Here is a 19,000-nt window from a genome sequence, read left to right as displayed (position 1 = left end):
AGGCACATATCCCAAGTCTGCAGCATTACTTCCAGCATATACACAGGCAGCTAGATGCCACTGACTAAGTGTTTTCAGAGGATGTTCCACTAAAGGACAATTACCTTTGGTATTATTGATCTGCTTTCCAAACAATCTTGTTAACACGTGATTTGTCATATTTCATGTAGTTTCCACCCCCAGTCATATACATGACCTCCAATACTGTACCTCCAATTTCATATATATATATATATATATATATATATATATATATATATATATATATATATATATATATATATATATATATATATATATATATATATATATATATATATATATATATATGAAACACTGCAGGGGGATTATGACAACTTAAATTTTTTTCAGAAATGTTTGATTTCTGATTATGATGTACATTTTTCCATCAGGTTACAGGTTCATATTTTTATTCATCCTATACTTTTCTTAAAATATAATGACTGACTGATGCAAAATAAAATTTCAGATCCTTAGTCAAAGGTTAGGACTGGCATCTCTTTAGCAGTACAAGAATACTTAGAGCTTCAAAACTAAAGCAACTAAAGATCAGTTACAATAAGAAAGAAGTTGTCATAAACCAGATTTTTCCATAAGCATGCTTGGATTGGCCAGTAGGGGAGTTTATGTAATCTCCTTTGATTGAGCCTTCTCTTGTTCAGTCTTATACTGTAGCAGTCAGGCAACTAAACACAACCACAATCTGAAATTTGAACTGTACTCCAGTTCAGGACTGGGGTGCCATGGTAATAATGTTTATATTTAACATGTTAACCTGTTTCAAATGTCTGTCTGCACACAGTTGTGGTCAACTGTGAACTTGTGCCTGTCTTCTGATGTGTTTAGATGTGTTTGTGGTATGTGTTGCTCTCATTTCCTGCATTGAAGAACCACTGAAAACCATACTGGTACTGAATGAAGCTGTGCACAGACGCATGCTTGTGAAAACACTCGTGCTGTAGAGTGGACCACTTGTTGCTTTCAATGAGAATAAAGCAAAGTTTAAGGATCAAAGGAAAAAATATTATTAGCTTCCAATCTATTTTTGCATTACCAGAATGGTTCTTTATGCTCACTGTTTGAAGCTTTACATGCTTAAATTTAAAACCAGTAAACTATTTTTCATCACGTGTTCAGCTGTGCATCTGTGGTTGGGGTTTGTCCTGCTGCCACTTCCTGTGCTGAAGGGCCGAGAGAAAGAAACAGTGACAGTTATGTTCAAAAGCATTTCTGTGAAAAGAGGTTTGCTGTTGAGTGGAACACGTTGCTCTTCACTCTCACTAAAGGGGAAAAAAGGCCAGAAAAGACAAAAGAAAGCAAAACCTGGTCAAAAACTGGCTACTCAAATGTCTACACATATAACTGCTACACCAAAGATGACCTTGAGTGCTAAATACACAAGAAAAATCCAAGAGAACAGAAGAGGGGAAGAAAAAGAAGAGGAAATCTTCAAAGATGAAGAGTTTTATGCAAATCCTGAGTCACAAAAAGCCAGTAAGTATGAAATGTTAAATACTGTAAGTACTGTATGCAGATTGTTGTCTAGTTTTGTGCATCCATATCAAATATGGAGTACTTCATAAGTCACCTTTCATCAGTTAATATAACCATACAAGGGTTTAATATCTGCTGCTATGACAAGTGTGATGTGATGATCTCCTTCATTTGATTAAAACAAAAATAGGTAACAAATGTTCCACAGCTGGAACAGCTGGTTTCAAACAAGCAGGTTAAAGTAATCTTCTCTTCTACAGGAACACGCACTCAAACATGTTCTGCAGCTGACAGAAGAAGGTGTCTGAAGGCTGCTGCAGCTACTCTGGCAGTGATGTATCTTCTGACACTGGCTGTGATCCTCATGCGCTGTACGGAAGTCTTTTTTAATCTTGGTAAACATATACTTATATTCACGTATGAGGCATTTTGGGAGTCTGCCGACATCGAGCTAAGCACTGCTTCAAAGGTGCCAAGAGAGAGATTTTATAAACTGAAATGCCATCAATGCAATATTGTCAATGTATAATGTTTTTATGCATTTTAAATCTGTTTGTTCCAGCAGACGTAAACGATAAATGATGAGAGTGACAAAAAACACAATGTCAAAACTGATTGGTATTACTGTCTGCCATTATAATTCACCTTCTGGCTCTCAGAATTTCACACTGCTGTGTTTCAGCAAAGAGATTTTAAGATTTATTTGCAGAGTTAGTAGTTTCAGCAATCTCCTTGTTTTGTTTTCTTTGGATGGATGTGTCTTCTAAAGCTATTTTGAGCTGCTTCCTTCAATAAGGGGTCGCCACAGCAGGTAGTCACTGCAGTAATTATTCAGTTAAAGGTCCTAACCTTTTGTGCTCACTTAAATCCATGTGTAAAATTTGTGTGAAGTTTGCATGATCTCCCCCTGCCTGTGTGGGTTCTCTCCAGATGCTCCAGCTTTTGTGTGTGTGTGTTTTTTAACAGATGTCTTTTCCACTTTGGAAAAAGATCAGCTTCAAAGAAAATATGAGAACCTGCACAGCAATCACAGTCAGCTACAGAGCACATTAAAGCAGCTCCAGGAAAAAGTTGCAGGTAAAGAAAAAGTAAAATCACCAACTAACCTTTGAAAGCTGAGTTACTGTATATGAAGTTTAACCCAACAAAGAGCATAAACGACTGAAAAGGTGCTACAAAAACTGAATCAACTGCTGTTCCTCAACAAAGAGCCACATTTGCAGCTCTTCATGCTCTTTAAAACAAGCATGACAATGTGTTATATGTGTGCTGGTAGACGACTAAAGAGACTATTAAACCCTATCCTACTGTCTCGAGTCCATGCGGACCATAGAGGTATACATTTTTTGTCATAGCTGTTTTGTCACACCTCGTCTCATGCAATGACTGATAAGATCAATAGTGGGTCAATGACCCTCAGGACACCTCTAAAGAAGACAGCCTCCACTAAATAAATGATTTGAGAAGAAATTATTATTAATATTTGCTTCTTAAACTAAATTATTCCAGGGACCACAGTCAGTAGTTCATGCATGATGTTACAGCAGCTTCAAGGCAACACTGATGAACTGCCTGTTGTTTAAATATGAACTAATGTAACAACCATAACACCAAATGACATAAATATAACTAACACTCAGGGATGTGCTGTCCTGAAGGATGGATAAGATTTGAATGCAGCTGCTACTATAAATCGACTGAGAGGAAAAAATGGGATGAGAGCCGAACAGAATGTCTGAACAGAGAATCGGACCTCGTGGTCATTGACAGCGAAAATGAACAGGTGAGCTTTTTTGTTAATTTATATGTGATTGTAAATGTCTTGGGGTATTTTGTTTTTATCTTTGTCAAAAAATGTATATACATGAATAAAATGTATCCTCTAAAATCTCAGTTGACCAAATATTTTCTTTTTTCAAATTAAAAGGAGTTTGTCAGAGACTTGAATGAAGCTGGAGCCTCGTGGATTGGTTTAAAGGCCGAATTCATCCACAAGTCAACAGGATGGGAACCAAAGTGGGAATGGGTAGATGGATCACCACTGACAGTTAAGTAAGACATTTTACATATTAGGCTTTAAAATATGAATCTGTTTATTTATGAATTCAAATGTACAAAAAAAATCTTCATACAAGGCAGTCTTCTTTGTAGACTGAAAACATTTTATAAAAAAAGTGTTCAGTGATGTTGACATTGATGCAACTTGTGCTTTATTGTATGAGACTGTCAGTCAGTTTTCAGTCAGTGTGGTGATTTGAGTTGCTCTGTCTTCTTTGTTGCTACTGTAGGCCAAACTGTGTGTATTAATTGTTGAGTGTGTTTTGCACTGTCCCTTAGTTATGCAATGCTGAGTTTGATGTATTTTATAGTCACTGGCAGTAAAATACTGGCAGAGTATAAATACGTGTGGTGTTGGTTCACATCATGTTACATAACTACCCCATACACAAATATGCATTACTTTGTGTTAATAGTTGACCATTGAAAGTACTAATTGTAAAATAAAATACTTTTCAGACTTCCAATGTTAACTACTGCTCTTTATAGAATGTAAAGAAGGACTTGTTCAGCTGCTCCTTAACCCAAAAATGAAGAAGTCTGTCATTTGGCAGCAACTCAGTATATACAAGCATTAAGATATGGTCAAGAAGACCCGCTGAAGTCCAACTTGAGCATCAGAATGGGGAAGAAAGGTGATTTAAGTGACTTTGAATGCACCACAGTTGTTGGTGCCAAACAGGCTGGTCTGAGTATCTACCACATACTGTAGCCATCTCTAGGGTTTAAAGAGAACGGTCTGAAACCAGAGAAAATATCCAATAAATGCCAGTTCTCTTGGCGAAAATGCCATCCTGATGTCAGAGGTCAGAGGAGAATGGCCAGAGTGGGTCAAGCTGATAGGAAGGCTACAGAAACTCCAGAAATCATTCATTACAACCAAGGTATGCACAAGAGCATCGCTGTATGGACAACACATCGAACCTTGCAGTACCACAGTGGGTGCCCCTCCTGTCAGCTAAGAACAGGAAACTGTTACAAAATTGGAAAACAGAATGAAAACATGCAGCCTGGTCTGATGAAACTCAATGATGAAAAACATGGATCCATTCTGTCTTGTATCAATGGCTCAGGTTGGTAATGGTGGCATAATGGTGCAATGATCCATACCAAGATGGCGCCGCGAATGGATGCCCTGGTACTTCGGTGCGCTCTGTTTTGTTTGTTTTTGTGCGTTATTTCTGTGTCTGGACACTCTTCTGGGTATTCTTACACCAGAGAAGAGCTTTTCAACATTAGGTCCACAACACCTTCGGATTTATTTCCTGTTTTTGTCGCATCTGCGGCGGATTTATTACACACTCTGGCCCAGAAAGTGAGACGCCGAAAGAGAGGGAAGCGCGCTGGCGTGCTTGTGAGGCTAAGGAGACGTGGATTACGCACAGCCTTACCTGGGATTTTCCTCTCCAACGTGCGTTCACTTAGGAACAAAATGGACGAACTGACACTGATGAGGAGCATGAATAGAGACTTTTCCAAATCCTGTGTGTTATGCTTCACGGAGTCATGGCTGTGTGAGGAGATACCGGACTGCGCGCTCCAGTTGGAGGGATTTCATCTCCTCCGCGCAGACCGGCAAGCTGCGCTTTCCGGCAAGGCTACAGGTGGAGGAGTCTGCTTCTACATAAACAGTGGCTGGTGTACGGATGTGACAGAGATTGCTAAGCACTGCTCTCCCTCACTGGAATATCTTTTCATTCACTGTAAACCGTTCTACTCTCCGCGGGAGTTCGCTTCATTCATACTGGCTGCTGTTTACATCCCGCCGGACGCGGACGTGCACGAGGCCCAGTGCGCGCTCACAGAGCAGATTCTGTGCATGGAGCGGACATACCCGGACTCTCTTATCATCGTACTTGGGGACTTTAATAAAGCCAGCCTGAGACAGGAACTTCCCAAATATAAACAATATATCACATGTCCGACCAGAGAGGAGAAGACATTAGACCACTGCTACAGCACGATAAGCGGGGCTTATCACGCAGTGCCCCGCGCTGCACTCGGCCTCTCTGACCACGACATGATCCACCTGATCCCCGCGTACAGACAGAGGCTGAAGCTCTCAAAACCTGTGGTGAGGACAACAAAGCAGTGGACCCGTGAGGCTGTGGAGGAGCTCCGCACATGCTTCGAAACTACAGACTGGGACTCGATGAGGGCTGCCTGTGACAGTCTGGATGACTACACGGACACTGTAACCTCGTATATCCACTTCTGCGAGGACAGCATTGTGCCATCACGCACCAGGGTGAGTTATAACAGTGACAAACCCTGGTTTACTCCCAAACTGAAGCAGCTGTGGATAGAGAAGAGGGAGGCTTTTAAAAGTGGGGACAAAGACTGCTACAAAGAGGCCAAGTACAGGTTTAGCAAGGAAGTGGCCACTGCTAGATCACATCACTCTGAGAATATACAGCAGCAGATCTCAGAGAACGACGCGGCCTCTGTATGGAAAAGCTTTAGGCAGATTACCAACTACAAGCCTAAAACCCCCCACTCCACAGACGACCTACAAACTGCAAATAGACTGAACGAGTTCTATTGTCGTTTTGATGGTCAGTTCAGCAGCCTTCACACCTCCACCAGTCCCAACTACAATACAGCCAACACAAATATTCACCCCCCAACCTCCCCCACTCCCCACACCTCAGAGAAGCCCACATCATCAAGGACTCCCACCCCAGAGTCCCCCTCCTCCCCCACCCCCACAGTCTTTTGTATTCAGGAGGACCAGGTGCTAAAGCAGTTCAGGAGTGTCAAAGCTCGCAAAGCTCCAGGTCCAGATGGTGTCTCACCTGCCACACTGAGACACTGTGCTAACGAGCTTGCCCCATTGTTCACGAACATCTTCAACTCCTCACTGGAGGCTTGCCACGTGCCTGTCTGCTTTAAAACCGCTACCATTGTTCCTGTCCCCAAGAAGCCAAGGATCACTGGACTAAATGACTACAGACCTGTGGCACTGACTTCTGTGGTCATGAAGTCATTTGAGCGTCTGGTGCTGTCCCACCTCAAGTCCCTCACAGCCCCCCTTCTGGACCCCCTGCAGTTTGCCTACAGAGCCAACAGGTCTGTGGACGACGCCATCAACCTGACTCTGCACTTCATCCTACAGCATCTGGACTCCCAGGGAACCTACGCCAGGATCCTGTTTGTGGACTTCAGCTCTGCCTTCAACACCATCATCCCTGATCTCCTCCAAGAAAAGCTGTCCCAGATGAACGTGCCAGATCCCATCTGCAGGTGGATCACTGACTTCCTGATGAACAGGAAGCAGCACGTGAGGCTGGGGAAGAATGTCTCGGACTCCCGGACCATCAGCACTGGCACTCCTCAGGGCTGTGTCCTCTCTCCTCTGCTCTTCTCCCTGTATACCAACTGCTGCACCTCTGACCACCAGTCTGTCAAGCTTATTAAGTTTGCAGACGTCATGACTCTCATCGGACTCATCTCAGACGGGGACGAGTCGGCCTACAGGATGGAGGTCAAACGTCTGGTGTCCTGGTGCAGCCACAATAACCTGGTACTGAACGCCCAGAAGACAGTGGAGATTATAGTGGACTTTAGGAAGCACACAGCCCCTCTACCCTCCATCATCCTGACTGACACCCCCATCACCACAGTGGACTCTTTTCGCTTCCTGGGAACTACCATCACCCAGGACCTCAAGTGGGAGCCCACCATCACCTCTGTTGTCAAAAAGGCCCAGCAGAGGATGTACTTCCTGCGGCAGTTGAAGAAATTCAACTTGCCAGCAAGGACCATGGTGCAGTTCTGTACTGCCATCATTGAGTCCATCCTTACCTCCTCCATCACTGTGTGGTACGCTGGAGCCACCACTAGGGACAAACAGAGACTACAGCGCGTTGTGCACTCTGCTGAGAAGGTGATTGGCTGTAACCTCCCATCTCTCCAGGACCTGTACACCTCCAGGACACTGGGGCGTGCAGGTCGGATCACAGCCGACCACTCTCACCCTGGGCACAGACTTTTTGAGCCTCTCCCCTCAGGCAGGAGGCTACGGTCCATACGGACCAGAACCTCCCGCCATAAGAACAGTTTCTTCCCCTCTGCTGTTGGACTCATGAACAATTACCCTAAGACTGTTACCACCACCCTCCACAAACGCTGATGACCCTATGTCTATGCACCTGTCTGACTGCACTGATGTACATATTAGTGGAATATAGTCTACATTCTTTTATCTTTTAATTAGTCTCTGCACTGTATATTTTGTAATTTTGTAATATTGTGCTATAGTTATAGCTCTAATATCTCTGTATATTTGCAATTTGTATACTTGTATATTGTCTTATAGTTTTTATACTTATTTGTTTTTTTCTGTAAGCACGAAGTACCGCAGCAATTTCCTAATGCTGTGAACCTGTTCACCCATATGGCAATAAAACCTTCTGATTCTGATTCTGATTCTGATTCTGATGTGTAATACCAATTTGTGCCACAAGATGGGATAGCAAGACAGTAGAGTGTCCAGTCTGACAGGAGAGGAAGAGGAAATGCAGCAGGAGAGTAAGACGTGGTGAACTGGAAAAGTCTGAAAAGTGGCAACAGAGTCACTAAGTTGACTGCCAATGTTTCCAAAAATTGATTGCACCATGCTACCATGTTCTTAATGACTCAAAAGGAATTGATATTATTCATGAGAGATCATGTTTGAGATATGCTCGGCAGATTTTATGTCAACACGTCATTTACAATAATATAAATACCAGCAATAATTTATTTTTTATTTATTTTTTCTGAAAATACCGGAAATCACCAATCAAATTACCAGCTAAACACTGTCACCTGGTGGTGGAAGTTTTGTGTACATTTTGCAAATTCTGACTACAATTAGTTCCTTTTTAGGAGAGTCTGTTTCCTGTTCTCTGGTATTGCTTTATATTCCAGACTGACACTGACTTTCCAGGATGTGTGGCACACGGCAAACAAGAAAAATACAACCCCCACTCTACTAATTTCATCTTAATACAAAAGTTAAACAAAAAAAACTAAAGAAAACAAAGAAAATCAGATTAATGGAAACTGAAACCTGTTTGTTATTTGCATTGCAGGTTCTGGGAGACAGGACACTCTGAGAAGACCTGGTACCAATACACAGAATGCTGCAGTCAGAGAGGAAAATGGACACAAAAAAGACATTATGAATCTAACAAATGGATCTGTGAAAAAAAGATTATTTACTTCCCATGCTTTCCACGTTGTTTTTCAAAAGAAATCTTATTATGAGAATTGCAAAGAATTTGCTTTAATGGATGATACTCAGTGGGTTTTTTTCTGATGCTGACTAATCTAAGTCTGCAACGGACCCTGAGGTCTCTGCTTGGGCATCTTCTATTTCAGTGGAGGCCTCGGAACCAACGAGACAACTTTTATCTAATTTAAAAGACAGTTTAATAGAGAGGGTCTTCCCTTATCTGGCATACCTGCTCTAAACAGTTGTGGTCATCCCTGTTCTCCTTGATATCAACAATATTTATAATAAACATCAATATTTTATAACTTGCATCTCTGTCTCCTGAAAGGTAACCTGCGTAAGAGAAAACCTGGTTTCACAGGATTTCCATAACAAAACACAATATTACCGCAAAATCGTTTTTCCATATCACCAAACACAGCCTGATAGTCACTCTGCTCTGCTTCTGTTTGTGGGCTTCACTGACGAAGGGAAATATCTGGCTCTGATGTTCACCAGCTAGCCTCAGATGAGCTGAGCTTTTGGAGTCATTTCTCTAAAACCAGAATCCTACACAGCAGGCGCCTTTCACATTAATTTTACATAATAAAATACTAAACAGTCATTTTGATAGCAATCCTTAGGATTTTTTTTCTTCTAAAAATACTGACAGGTACCCCGATCATGTAGCTGGAATAGGTAGGAAACCGAAATACCATATGTGCAATCAGCTACAGGTTGAGATACCTGTCACCTGGTATTCTTTTGATATATCATTAGCCCCCTTTTGTTTGTGTGTGTGTGTGTGTGTGTGTGTGTGTGTGTGTGTGTGTGTGTGTGTGTGTGTGTGTGTGTGTGTGTGTGTGTGTGTGTGTATAGGTGCCTGTATCCATGCAGATTTGAGGACATGCATGTGATCTTTCCCAGATCAAAAGTGATGAACTTGACTCATAATGAGAGAAAATATTTTAGAAAAAGTCGGCATCCAGACACCTGAACGAGGATAAAGAGACTAGCAGAAACCAAACCAGGCAGTGTGGTGATTTTGATGGCACCTCCACTCTCATGAAAGTCCAAACTTCACCACACAGGATGGTGAAAAGAGTCCAAGTGGCTGCAACCCTACATCAAAGGCCAAGAAGTAGTGGACACCTGCGTGCCAAGGCAGAAACATGCAGGAAGGCCTCCACCAGTGCCCAGGGCCCTCGCCAAGCCCCAACAGAAGCTGAGAGCACAATCCAGTCCCACCGAGGCAGCACGGGCACCCAGAAAGAGGAGCCCGCACAAGCTGAGGAACAGCGAAAAGACCCAAAGTCCGGGAAGGACATCAGCCAGCACAACCAAGGCACCCAGGCACAGCCCCAGCAGCACAGGATGACCAAATCCACAGGATTCCCACAACACCCCCACCCCGCCCACAGATGCAAAAAATGGAGCCCCCACACTGCCACAATGACACCCTCCCACCACAGCAAGCCACCCTGCTGGAAATCCTTAAGATTTTCCTGATTCAATGTTGGAGCTTTCTGTAACAAATATTTTCTCTCTTTATGGCTGCTGTGTGTTTAAGTGTCTGAGTCCTGAGGCCGGCCCAGTGTAAGGCCCAGTTCACATGAGGCCGTTTATATTTGTTTACAACATCTACGTTTCAGTGAGACTGTGGCACACAAAGCTTTAAAGCCAGCAAAAGTGAAGAGGCCTCCAAAAATAAGATGTATATCTTCTAATAAATTCATTGAGTGTCCATAAATACATTTAGTAGAGCTTATGTTTGGTGCATGGTTGTTTTTGTGGTTGGCTGCTACTTCCTTCATGTTCACCTCTTAAAACAGCTGCCTGACAAAGAAGGAAGCAGACAGCAGAGGCTTTTCGCTCTGCCAAAATGTCTACAGGTTTTCAAGCCGCACCACATGTGAGATACAGCGGAGGAGTCCGAGCGGAGCGCGGAGAAAACGAGGAAAACGAGATGGAGATCCTAAACCATGAAGACCAGTCCATCAATACTGCATTACAGAAAAAAAGTAAGTATAAAAACTTTTAATTAAATAAATAAAGGAAATAAATAATAAGTAAATAAATACATAGTCTACAAACAAAATGCACAAAATTTGATTTTTTTATAACTGACTTAAAGGCTCGAGTGAAGCCTTATTTCCCTGTAATGCAGATTAAGGTATATTTCTAAAATGGAACCACTGAAAAATGAACACTGAGAAGATGAACTCAATTAAAAGTACAAATGCTGAATGAAGTATATTAATATAACAAATAAAACTGCGTCATTTCTGTGTCATCTCTACAGGTCGATGTACTAAAAAGAAATGTTCGGCTGCCAAAAGAAGCCACTTTAGGGCCATTGCAGCAGTTCTGGCAACATTTTTTCTATTGATATTGATTTCAACTGGCATACGCTGTGAGGGCTGAAGCTTTAATTTCATATCTTATATGTATGGGTAAATGATTGTGTATTTCATTAACAGAGGCCACTATGTTTTATGATGAATGTTTAATGTCTAGCAGAAACTGTGTTTGGCAAATGGAATTATGAGAAATTATAAGAAGGCTGACATTCAAATGCAAAAATAAAACACTTCAGCTGTAGGATTTTCTATTTTTTTTTATCTTTATCAGTGAGATAAAAATACTTTGTAAAGTTCAATAAAAACTTGTTTAAATCTGAGTAAACACACAAATACCTTTGTTAAACTGTAACAAGTGTACTGTATGTTATTTCTCAGATATCTCAGTAACTTTGCAGAGAGATCAGCTCCAAACTTCATATAATGAGCTGAAAGAACAAAATTACAACCTGAATAAAAAGTACAATGAGCTGATGAAACAATGCGAAGGTAAGAGATTTCTATAATAAATTAAAATCTTAATAATGTTCTTTAAATCAGAATGATTTGAGAATGTTGACTTGTCTTTTTGACTTTGTTGCTGTAAAAATGATCCACTCATGGCCAGTGACAGAGGTTTAGAGGTCACAGGGTCAAAAAAAACTGTTTAAGTAGGATTATTTAATAAGTTGTATTTTCTTTGGTTCTCGATGCATTTCAGCAAATATTGCAGTGACAGACAACCCACTTACCACCCACTTTAATTTTCCAGATGGTGAAAAGGGTTCAAAAGCTTTTTTTTTTCTTCTTTTTGCTCAGTAATTTAAACCACAATGTTTACCTGTTGTTTTAAGCAGTTAAAGTATTTGATGTCAACATTTTTTGTCTTTTTAAGGTCTTTCAACAAGCAACAGTCACTCAGAAGTTGGACTGAACAAAACTTCAAATGCGACTGAGAGAGGTTTCACAGTTTGTTCTATACCTGCCATTTTGAGAGCAAGAATCTTTTAATGTGTAATTTAAAGATACCTATTTGATTTTTGGTGTTTTCTGTGGTACTCAGGACATTTTAATTGAGCAATGAGAAGTTACAGGAGACTGCAGTAGGAGGGTATTGCAATGCTTTATGAAACTAAAGGGCAACATTTAACTTTCAGGGAACACCTGTCCAACAGGATGGCTGAGTGTGGGATGCAACTGTTACTATGAATTCAGTGTGACGACAAGTTTGCAGGACAGCAATGCAACCTGCCAGAGGAGAGGAGGAACCCTGCTGCTTGTAAATAGCACAGAGAAACAGGTGAGTGTGTTTGTATTAATCTGTGTGACTTTTAAATGTGAAAACAAAAACTAATTAAGAAGTTTAAATCTGCAAAATGAAATATGACCACATAAAAACTGTCTTCAAAATGTGCTCGTGTGTGTGTGTGTGCAGTGAACCAGAGAATAAGATGCTTAACCAGGAAGGAAGTGAGACTAGGGTGTGCAGCAACTGGTTTTTAACCAACGGAAGAAAACGCAGAAGAGATTTTCAGATATGCAGATCTTTACAAACATGTACGCATGATAGCCCTGACTGTTTAACAGCAGTAAAGAAAAAATATCAGCACTGCTTTTAACACAATACTGTGAAATGAAAAGCCTAAAGTCTGTGAGACATTACTGCAAAGCTGTCAATTTACAGCTTACTATTATAATATGGCTGTGAAGCAACTTTTTGCACATCATTAATGACTAAGCAGCACTGTGATAGTGGGACACAGCATCAGAACTAACTGAAAGAGTAAAAAAACAAACACAAAAAACAGAGATAATTATTTTGAGCAGAGAGGGGCTTCCTCTTGGCCAAACTGAGCTCTATCAGAGTGCAAACTTCTAAGATCTAAACCACAATGAGGTACACCAAAATGAGCATGCTATATATAAACTCAACGCATCCAGCTTGGCTCACTGAGAGATAGGAAAAAAGCTTCATGAGAAACAGACTAACAATAGACCACAAGCCTCCAATCAGCCAAAAAAAAAAAAAAAAGCTTTAACAACAGACTGTGCAGTATTGGTCTGAGGGAACAAGCAGCCTAAATGTGTATTTTTTTTCCTTCTTTTAAAACCTGTCATTTTTTTCTATATACAGAGAATACTTGAAGGCAAAACACCTGAAGAAGCTCTGCAGTGTGGCTGAGCTTCCACCAGGACTTCATAAAGCCCGAGCTATCGTGTCGAAACAGAAAACAGTACTCGTGCTTTTCATGAGTTCATGGAGAATACACACAGGATCGCTGTGGTGTTAATGAAAGCTTAACACATTAACATTTTTGATATCTATTAAAGAATACTATAATAATATAACAATGAAAACCTTTTTTGAAAGTGTTGCATCATTTTTGGTGTTGTGTCAGATCATTTCAGAGAGCAACGACAGCATCACTCACGTCTGATCTGTGACACATTGTTGGAGGATCTTTGTAATTTTAGCTTAGCTCTTATATTTCACAAATATTTTGAGATTTTCTTTCTAATAAGAGTTTTCTTAACCTTTTTAATCATTACGAAATACTGTTGTGTAATATTATACACGATTAAGTGTATTGCAGTGTAAGCAGAATTTTAGCAGTTTAATGATTGTAAAGAAATCATCACTATGTTCAGTGTCAGTTAATTTTATTTTCTAATTTAACTGACTGATAGTTCAGTTTATACAAATACAATCAATATACTGTAGAAATCCAGCTACTCCTTCCTGAGGTAAATTTAGTGTTTCCGTGTCATCTTTTTGTATTATCACATTTCATTCAGTGTTTTATTTCATTTGAAATTTGTGTTTGATTTCTCTTTTGTTGTAAAATATTAATATATAAAAATTAAACATGAGCTCTTTCAATAGAAGATTTTAAAAATGTGTATTGATAAGTGAAAATTATTTGTTTATTTTTCTATACTTTGTTTGTGGAACAATCTTTGTGGAAAAAGAAGCTGATCTCAGTGTTTAAATTATGGATTTAATAACAACATTGCTTTATGAAACATTTTTTTTAAACAATAAAAGTGTTTTTTGTCAGTTTTCCATGCGTTTCTACTTCTGTTTTTCCTAATTCATGAAATGTTTCAGTTTGATGTATCTTTATCTGTAATTCTGTTACTTCAATCTGTAAAATTTTCCTGGTTATTTAATTAATTAGAATTTTTTTTTTTTATCATTGTTTTGTTTTTTTCTGTACATGTGAGTGTAAAGAATTTGAATGTATGGGTCTGCTCTGTGCCCTGAACTAGCACTACGGGCTGGCAGTGTTATTCAGGCTCTGTCTCTTTAAGGTGGGAATGAATGTGAGTGTAACTGGTGCGTCTACCTGAACAAAGACAGATGAAGTTTGTTGTAATATCATCTGACAAAATATTACCACAATTCAGCAACTTGCTGAAGACGGGCCCACAAATTCAGAGCAGAACATATTTTTCTGACATTACACAGGAAGGCTCAGCAGTGGCTTTTGATAGGTTAGAACCACAACTCACCACCGGGCCTGGCTCTCCACGTTCTCCTCTGGCTCCTCTGATTCCTGGGCCTCCCTGTTAGAAACACAAACAGCCGGAGGTCTTTATAGACACACAATTAATGCACTTACTACTGTGTCATGCTGCTGGTGTTTGAACAGGATGATAACAACTTTACAACCACAAAGCTGACAAATGAGCCGGTGTGTGAGAAAAAAAGAGTTTTAATCGCTGTATTAAAAGTGAAAGAATGAAAAAAAGGTACTTGAACTAAAGTAACAACCTGAACATGAAAGATGTTGAATGAGCGTGTCGTACAGTTTGTGTGTTTAGTGTGTGGAAACTGTAGTCATCAAAAATGTCCCACTGTTGCTCTCTGCTGGTGCAAAATGAAAATACATGCTATATAAATATAATCTGGTAAATTACAGCCAAGGCCAAAATTTTTGTCAGTGGTGCCACTTCCAAAGCTATGACTGTACGTTATGAGGAGTGATAACATGTCACATACTGTAAACAAGAATTTGTCTATATATGCATATATGTATGTATGTGTGTGTGTGTGTGTGTGTCTCACTGGTGGTCCAGCAGGGCCAGGGGGGCCTTTGCTGTCCTGGGTGCAGGTGCAGGCTTTGGGCAAGGCTGGGCAGTCTACCTCCTTCCTCTGGGTGACCACAGCATGATGAGGGTGACACAAAGAAAAGAACACAAGCAACACAAAACAAAACAAAAAGACAATGAAATGGGATAAAATGAATCAAGCAAAGTGGAAATATGACTTATCTGATCAGTCCCAACATTAAAACCACTGACAGGTGAATGGAAGACCATTCATTCATCCTGTCACAAGGCAATGCTCTATTTGAAAACCTTGGGTCCTAGGTGGACAACAGTAAACCCAAGGCTTTGACCCTGTGTGTTCTGTGTAGATTTCAGTTTAAATTCAAAATGGCCACCTCCACATGTGCACTGTCATGTAAGATCAGCACTTAACATCTCCCAGGTCTTCTCCTCCTGCTTTAGACAAGTCTTCAGCACTGAACACTGACTTTTTTACAAAGGCAGAAGTAAACTGGGGAAAAGAGTAAATCAGACTTTGACCTCACCAGACTGGGAAGTTCACAGCACTTGTCTCTGTTGGCCCATGAAGTGCTGCAGACAATGTCAAAGTTCTGGAGCTGGAACTGCAGAGGACAGAGGAAACAATCAATATAAAATGCATATGTACAGTATTAACAACAGCCTATAAGCTGTCACAGAGCAAGTACATCTTGTAAAGGTCACCAGTCTGTAACAGGGGCAAACACGGCGAGACACACAACCGTTCACACCTACTAATAATTTGGAGTCACCTAACTTGCATGTCTCAGGACAGTGGGAGGAAGCTACAGAACCCACACAGGTCCGGGGCGAACATGCAAACTCCACACAGAAGGGCGCCATCTCACCGGTGGTTTCAGATCCAGGGCCTTATTCCTGTGAGGCAACAGTGCTAACCACTGCACCACAAACAAGTGTCTGCAAGTATCCAAACTTAACACAGGGATAGTTTTACACTGAATAGTGACACACTCACAACTTGCTACAAGTAGGCCTACTCATGTCACAATCATAACATGATCAGGTGACAGCACTCAGCAGGGAGCACTGTGATGACAATTTGAACTGGTATTTTTTATTTTACATGGCAAGATCAAAAGTGCTGATCAACTGCTATAAAATCAGTGAATGTCTTGAAATATTCTGCTGCTGTGCAAATGCAAATTTTCACCATAATCCTGTGTTATACCCATGATGAAAAAGCTCACCCTGGGTTTCCACCTTTCTTTGAATCTGATTAGGCATGGTGAGTTTGGAGGAGTAAAATTAGGGAATTAATTAGGTCCATCTATGATTCATGTTCTTTTAAGCACAATAGCAGCTTCTACAACTTGTCTTGGATTGTGGAAAAAAAAAAAAATCAAAATACCAAAGTACCAAGTAACACCTTTTTTTTTTCTAGCTGAACTGTGAGCTGGGATAACAATTTCTTAAAGGCCCAAAACTAAGCAGTTGAATTTGTAATTGTTCAAGATAATTCCAGATTGCAATTAAATTCATCATGCGTAAATCCAACTGCGTAGAACTCAGCACCCAAGCACACAGAGAAGCCATTGAGCACATGATCTGGTTGTCTGTTTGCCCAGGACTGCAACACATTCACGCTCACTCAGCTCACTCAGGTCAGTCTGACTTATGACAGTTTGCAGCGCAGAGCTCGAAGGAAGAAGAGCCCTGATGTGATTGGTCACTTTCAAAATTATCTTGCCACAACTGTGATTGTCAGATTCAACTTCCCCTGTTAAAATGAGTTAGACTGTGTCAGTAACATAAGTGCTGTTTATACAATATTTGTGTACAATTTGGGAAATGAAGTTTGCAGAATTAACCATCCACAGTTATTTTTTGCTGGGAAGCAGTGAAAACAACTATCACTGCATTATTTTAATGCTGAAGAAATCTAAGGCAAGGTCTGAATCGTCTGTATTCCTGTCTGTATTAGCCTGTTGTACAGTATCACATATATAATAGGTTTGAAAAATGAAAAAGGAAAACACCTTTTAGCATCTATTAAGCAGTTATTTGATTTTATTTTCAATTTATTTTCCAAAATTAATGTAATTCAGTGAAACACACATGTGGCTGCAGAGTTCCACTCACTGTAGGTTCGGGCTCCACTTTAGTAGTTCATCAGATAATATCACAGGATCGGTGAACACTCTGCGGAGTGGATGGGAGAAGAGGACAAGACAGGCTCTCTTTGTTTTGTTTGTCATTTGTCATATTTGAAAATCTAAATTATCACATAACTACTTTATATGACACACGTTTTTCTAGTTGCTGCATGCCAGGGATGCTACCATGGTTATCTCTGAATTAAGTTTTTATTGTTTGCAGTTGTCTCTGCACAGCCTGCTGATTAACCATCACTCCGGTCTCCTGCCCTGAACCTGCAGACGACACCACACAACACTACCCATCTGTTGTATGCTGTTACTGCTGACAGTTTTCTTTAACAATTTTTTTTATTTTGGCTTGATACGTTTTTATTTCGTTTATTTAAAAATCTTAATCTTAGACTTTTATGAAAGTAGAAATACTACAGTATATGCGCATATACTGTAGTATTTCTTTTTAATCATTATGTATTTGTGCATGCACAAATACACTTTTAGTGAAGAAAGAAAATACTGTGGGTACTGGCTTCTAGGGCAGCTGTGGAGCTGGAGCTACTTCACTGTAACTAAAATCACACCATAATTTATTGGTTGATTTATATTTCATATTAATCTAATTCTGCTAAATAATTTAGTAATGAAAGCTTTAAACTAAGTACAACGTGAAACATTTGCCTTTAAAATATAATTGATTTTAGTTGATCTTTTTATGAATAAATCAAAAATTGCTGTTCTTGAGGATTTGTGGACTTTTTGCAAAGTGAAACATTCCAATTTGAATATTAATTGTTATTTCTACTGTGTACAAGTGGACACATTGATTTATCAGTAGCACTCTCATCCAGTCACAGAATATGCACTTACACGTGTTTGCTGCAGACTGGGCAACTTTTTTTGTCATGTATAAATATCACAAGATATGTGATACTGTACAACAGACTCATGGGACAGGAATGCAGAGGCTTCAGAGCTTGCTTTAATATTCTCCAAACTTCACTTTCCTGACTGTAGCTTTTTTGTGTGTTTGGCTGCTGAGTTCTACGTGGTTGAATTTATGCATGACAAGTTTAATTGAACAAATGGTGATGGATACCTGCATCTTATCTCGCATGCAGTTTTGACACAAAAATAGTTCCATATTTAAATGCTTAGTTTTGGGCAATGACACTATGGCTGGTGAGGAAATTTTGAAAGAAAAAAATTACACTGCTTATTTGACACATAAGGTTGAATTTTGCAGCTTCAGAGCAAAGTTAGCGTTGAGGGTTTTCTCTTCAAAGGAAGATCAAACCAATCAGACACAGGGTCTGCCTCTCTGCCTCTGCGATTTCTGGAGAAGAGTGGCCAGAAATTGATTTGTTTGCATTCATACAGCTGCTTAAGGAAATAGCTCAGCTTTGATGAAAAACATCACACAGCGAAACCAGAGCAGCATGCACATGATGAAACACTGAATGTTAAATTCACGTAGCACAGAAAACCTTTTCTGAGCATTAAACCAATCATAGGAAGAGCTGATAGTGGCAGATGTAGATGAGGGGGATTGAGGAGAGCATGATAAGCAGCATGGGTCTGACTGGGCCAGAAGAAAATGACTGTCATTTGGTATATGGAGCCTATTCTCATTCCCAGGGCATCTTACAGATGTTTGACAAAAGTACTTTGATTCTGATTACTTAGAC

General features: G+C 40.1%; 2 protein-coding genes across 3 annotated transcripts in view; one reads left to right on the top strand and one right to left on the bottom strand.

Moving 5' to 3' along the window:
• col14a1b (collagen, type XIV, alpha 1b) overlaps positions 1-19,000 on the bottom strand; it is a 223,001-nt gene that overhangs the window by 18,871 nt on the left and 185,130 nt on the right. The window contains 3 exon segments of the mRNA XM_030741811.1: positions 14,623-14,676; positions 15,179-15,265; positions 15,708-15,785. Coding sequence (XP_030597671.1) covers positions 14,623-14,676; positions 15,179-15,265; positions 15,708-15,785 — 219 coding nt within the window.
• On the top strand, positions 10,636-14,066 carry LOC115788682 (C-type lectin domain family 4 member A-like). 2 transcript variants are annotated; one of them, XM_030741813.1, is made up of 7 exons: positions 10,636-10,791; positions 11,073-11,183; positions 11,509-11,619; positions 11,831-11,893; positions 12,005-12,070; positions 12,267-12,409; positions 13,244-14,066. In XM_030741813.1, the coding sequence occupies exons 1-7, from the start codon at positions 10,653-10,655 to the stop codon at positions 13,289-13,291; spliced, it is 681 nt and encodes a 226-aa protein (XP_030597673.1). In that variant the 5' UTR covers positions 10,636-10,652; the 3' UTR covers positions 13,292-14,066. The 2 variants fall into 2 exon arrangements, with proteins under 2 accessions (XP_030597673.1, XP_030597674.1); XM_030741814.1 differs by lacking the exon at positions 11,831-11,893.

The sequence above is a fragment of the Archocentrus centrarchus genome, chromosome 11 (genome assembly GCF_007364275.1).
Source record: "Archocentrus centrarchus isolate MPI-CPG fArcCen1 chromosome 11, fArcCen1, whole genome shotgun sequence".
In the NCBI taxonomy this organism is placed as follows: Eukaryota; Metazoa; Chordata; class Actinopteri; order Cichliformes; family Cichlidae; genus Archocentrus; species Archocentrus centrarchus.
Note: the sequence above shows the minus strand (reverse complement) of the source record. Positions and strands in the feature narration are given on the sequence as shown.

What these genes read in the sequence shown, in the direction of transcription:
- LOC115788682 (XM_030741813.1), top strand. Translation starts at nt 10,653, where the DNA reads ATGTCTACAGGTTTTCAAGCCGCACCACATGTGAGATACAGCGGAGGA. An exon ending in GATTTCAACTGGCATACGCT is followed by an intron (nt 11,184 to 11,508) that starts GTGAGGGCTGAA and finishes GTTATTTCTCAG; the next exon opens with ATATCTCAGTAACTTTGCAG. An exon ending in GCTGATGAAACAATGCGAAG is followed by an intron (nt 11,620 to 11,830) that starts GTAAGAGATTTC and finishes GATGCATTTCAG; the next exon opens with CAAATATTGCAGTGACAGAC.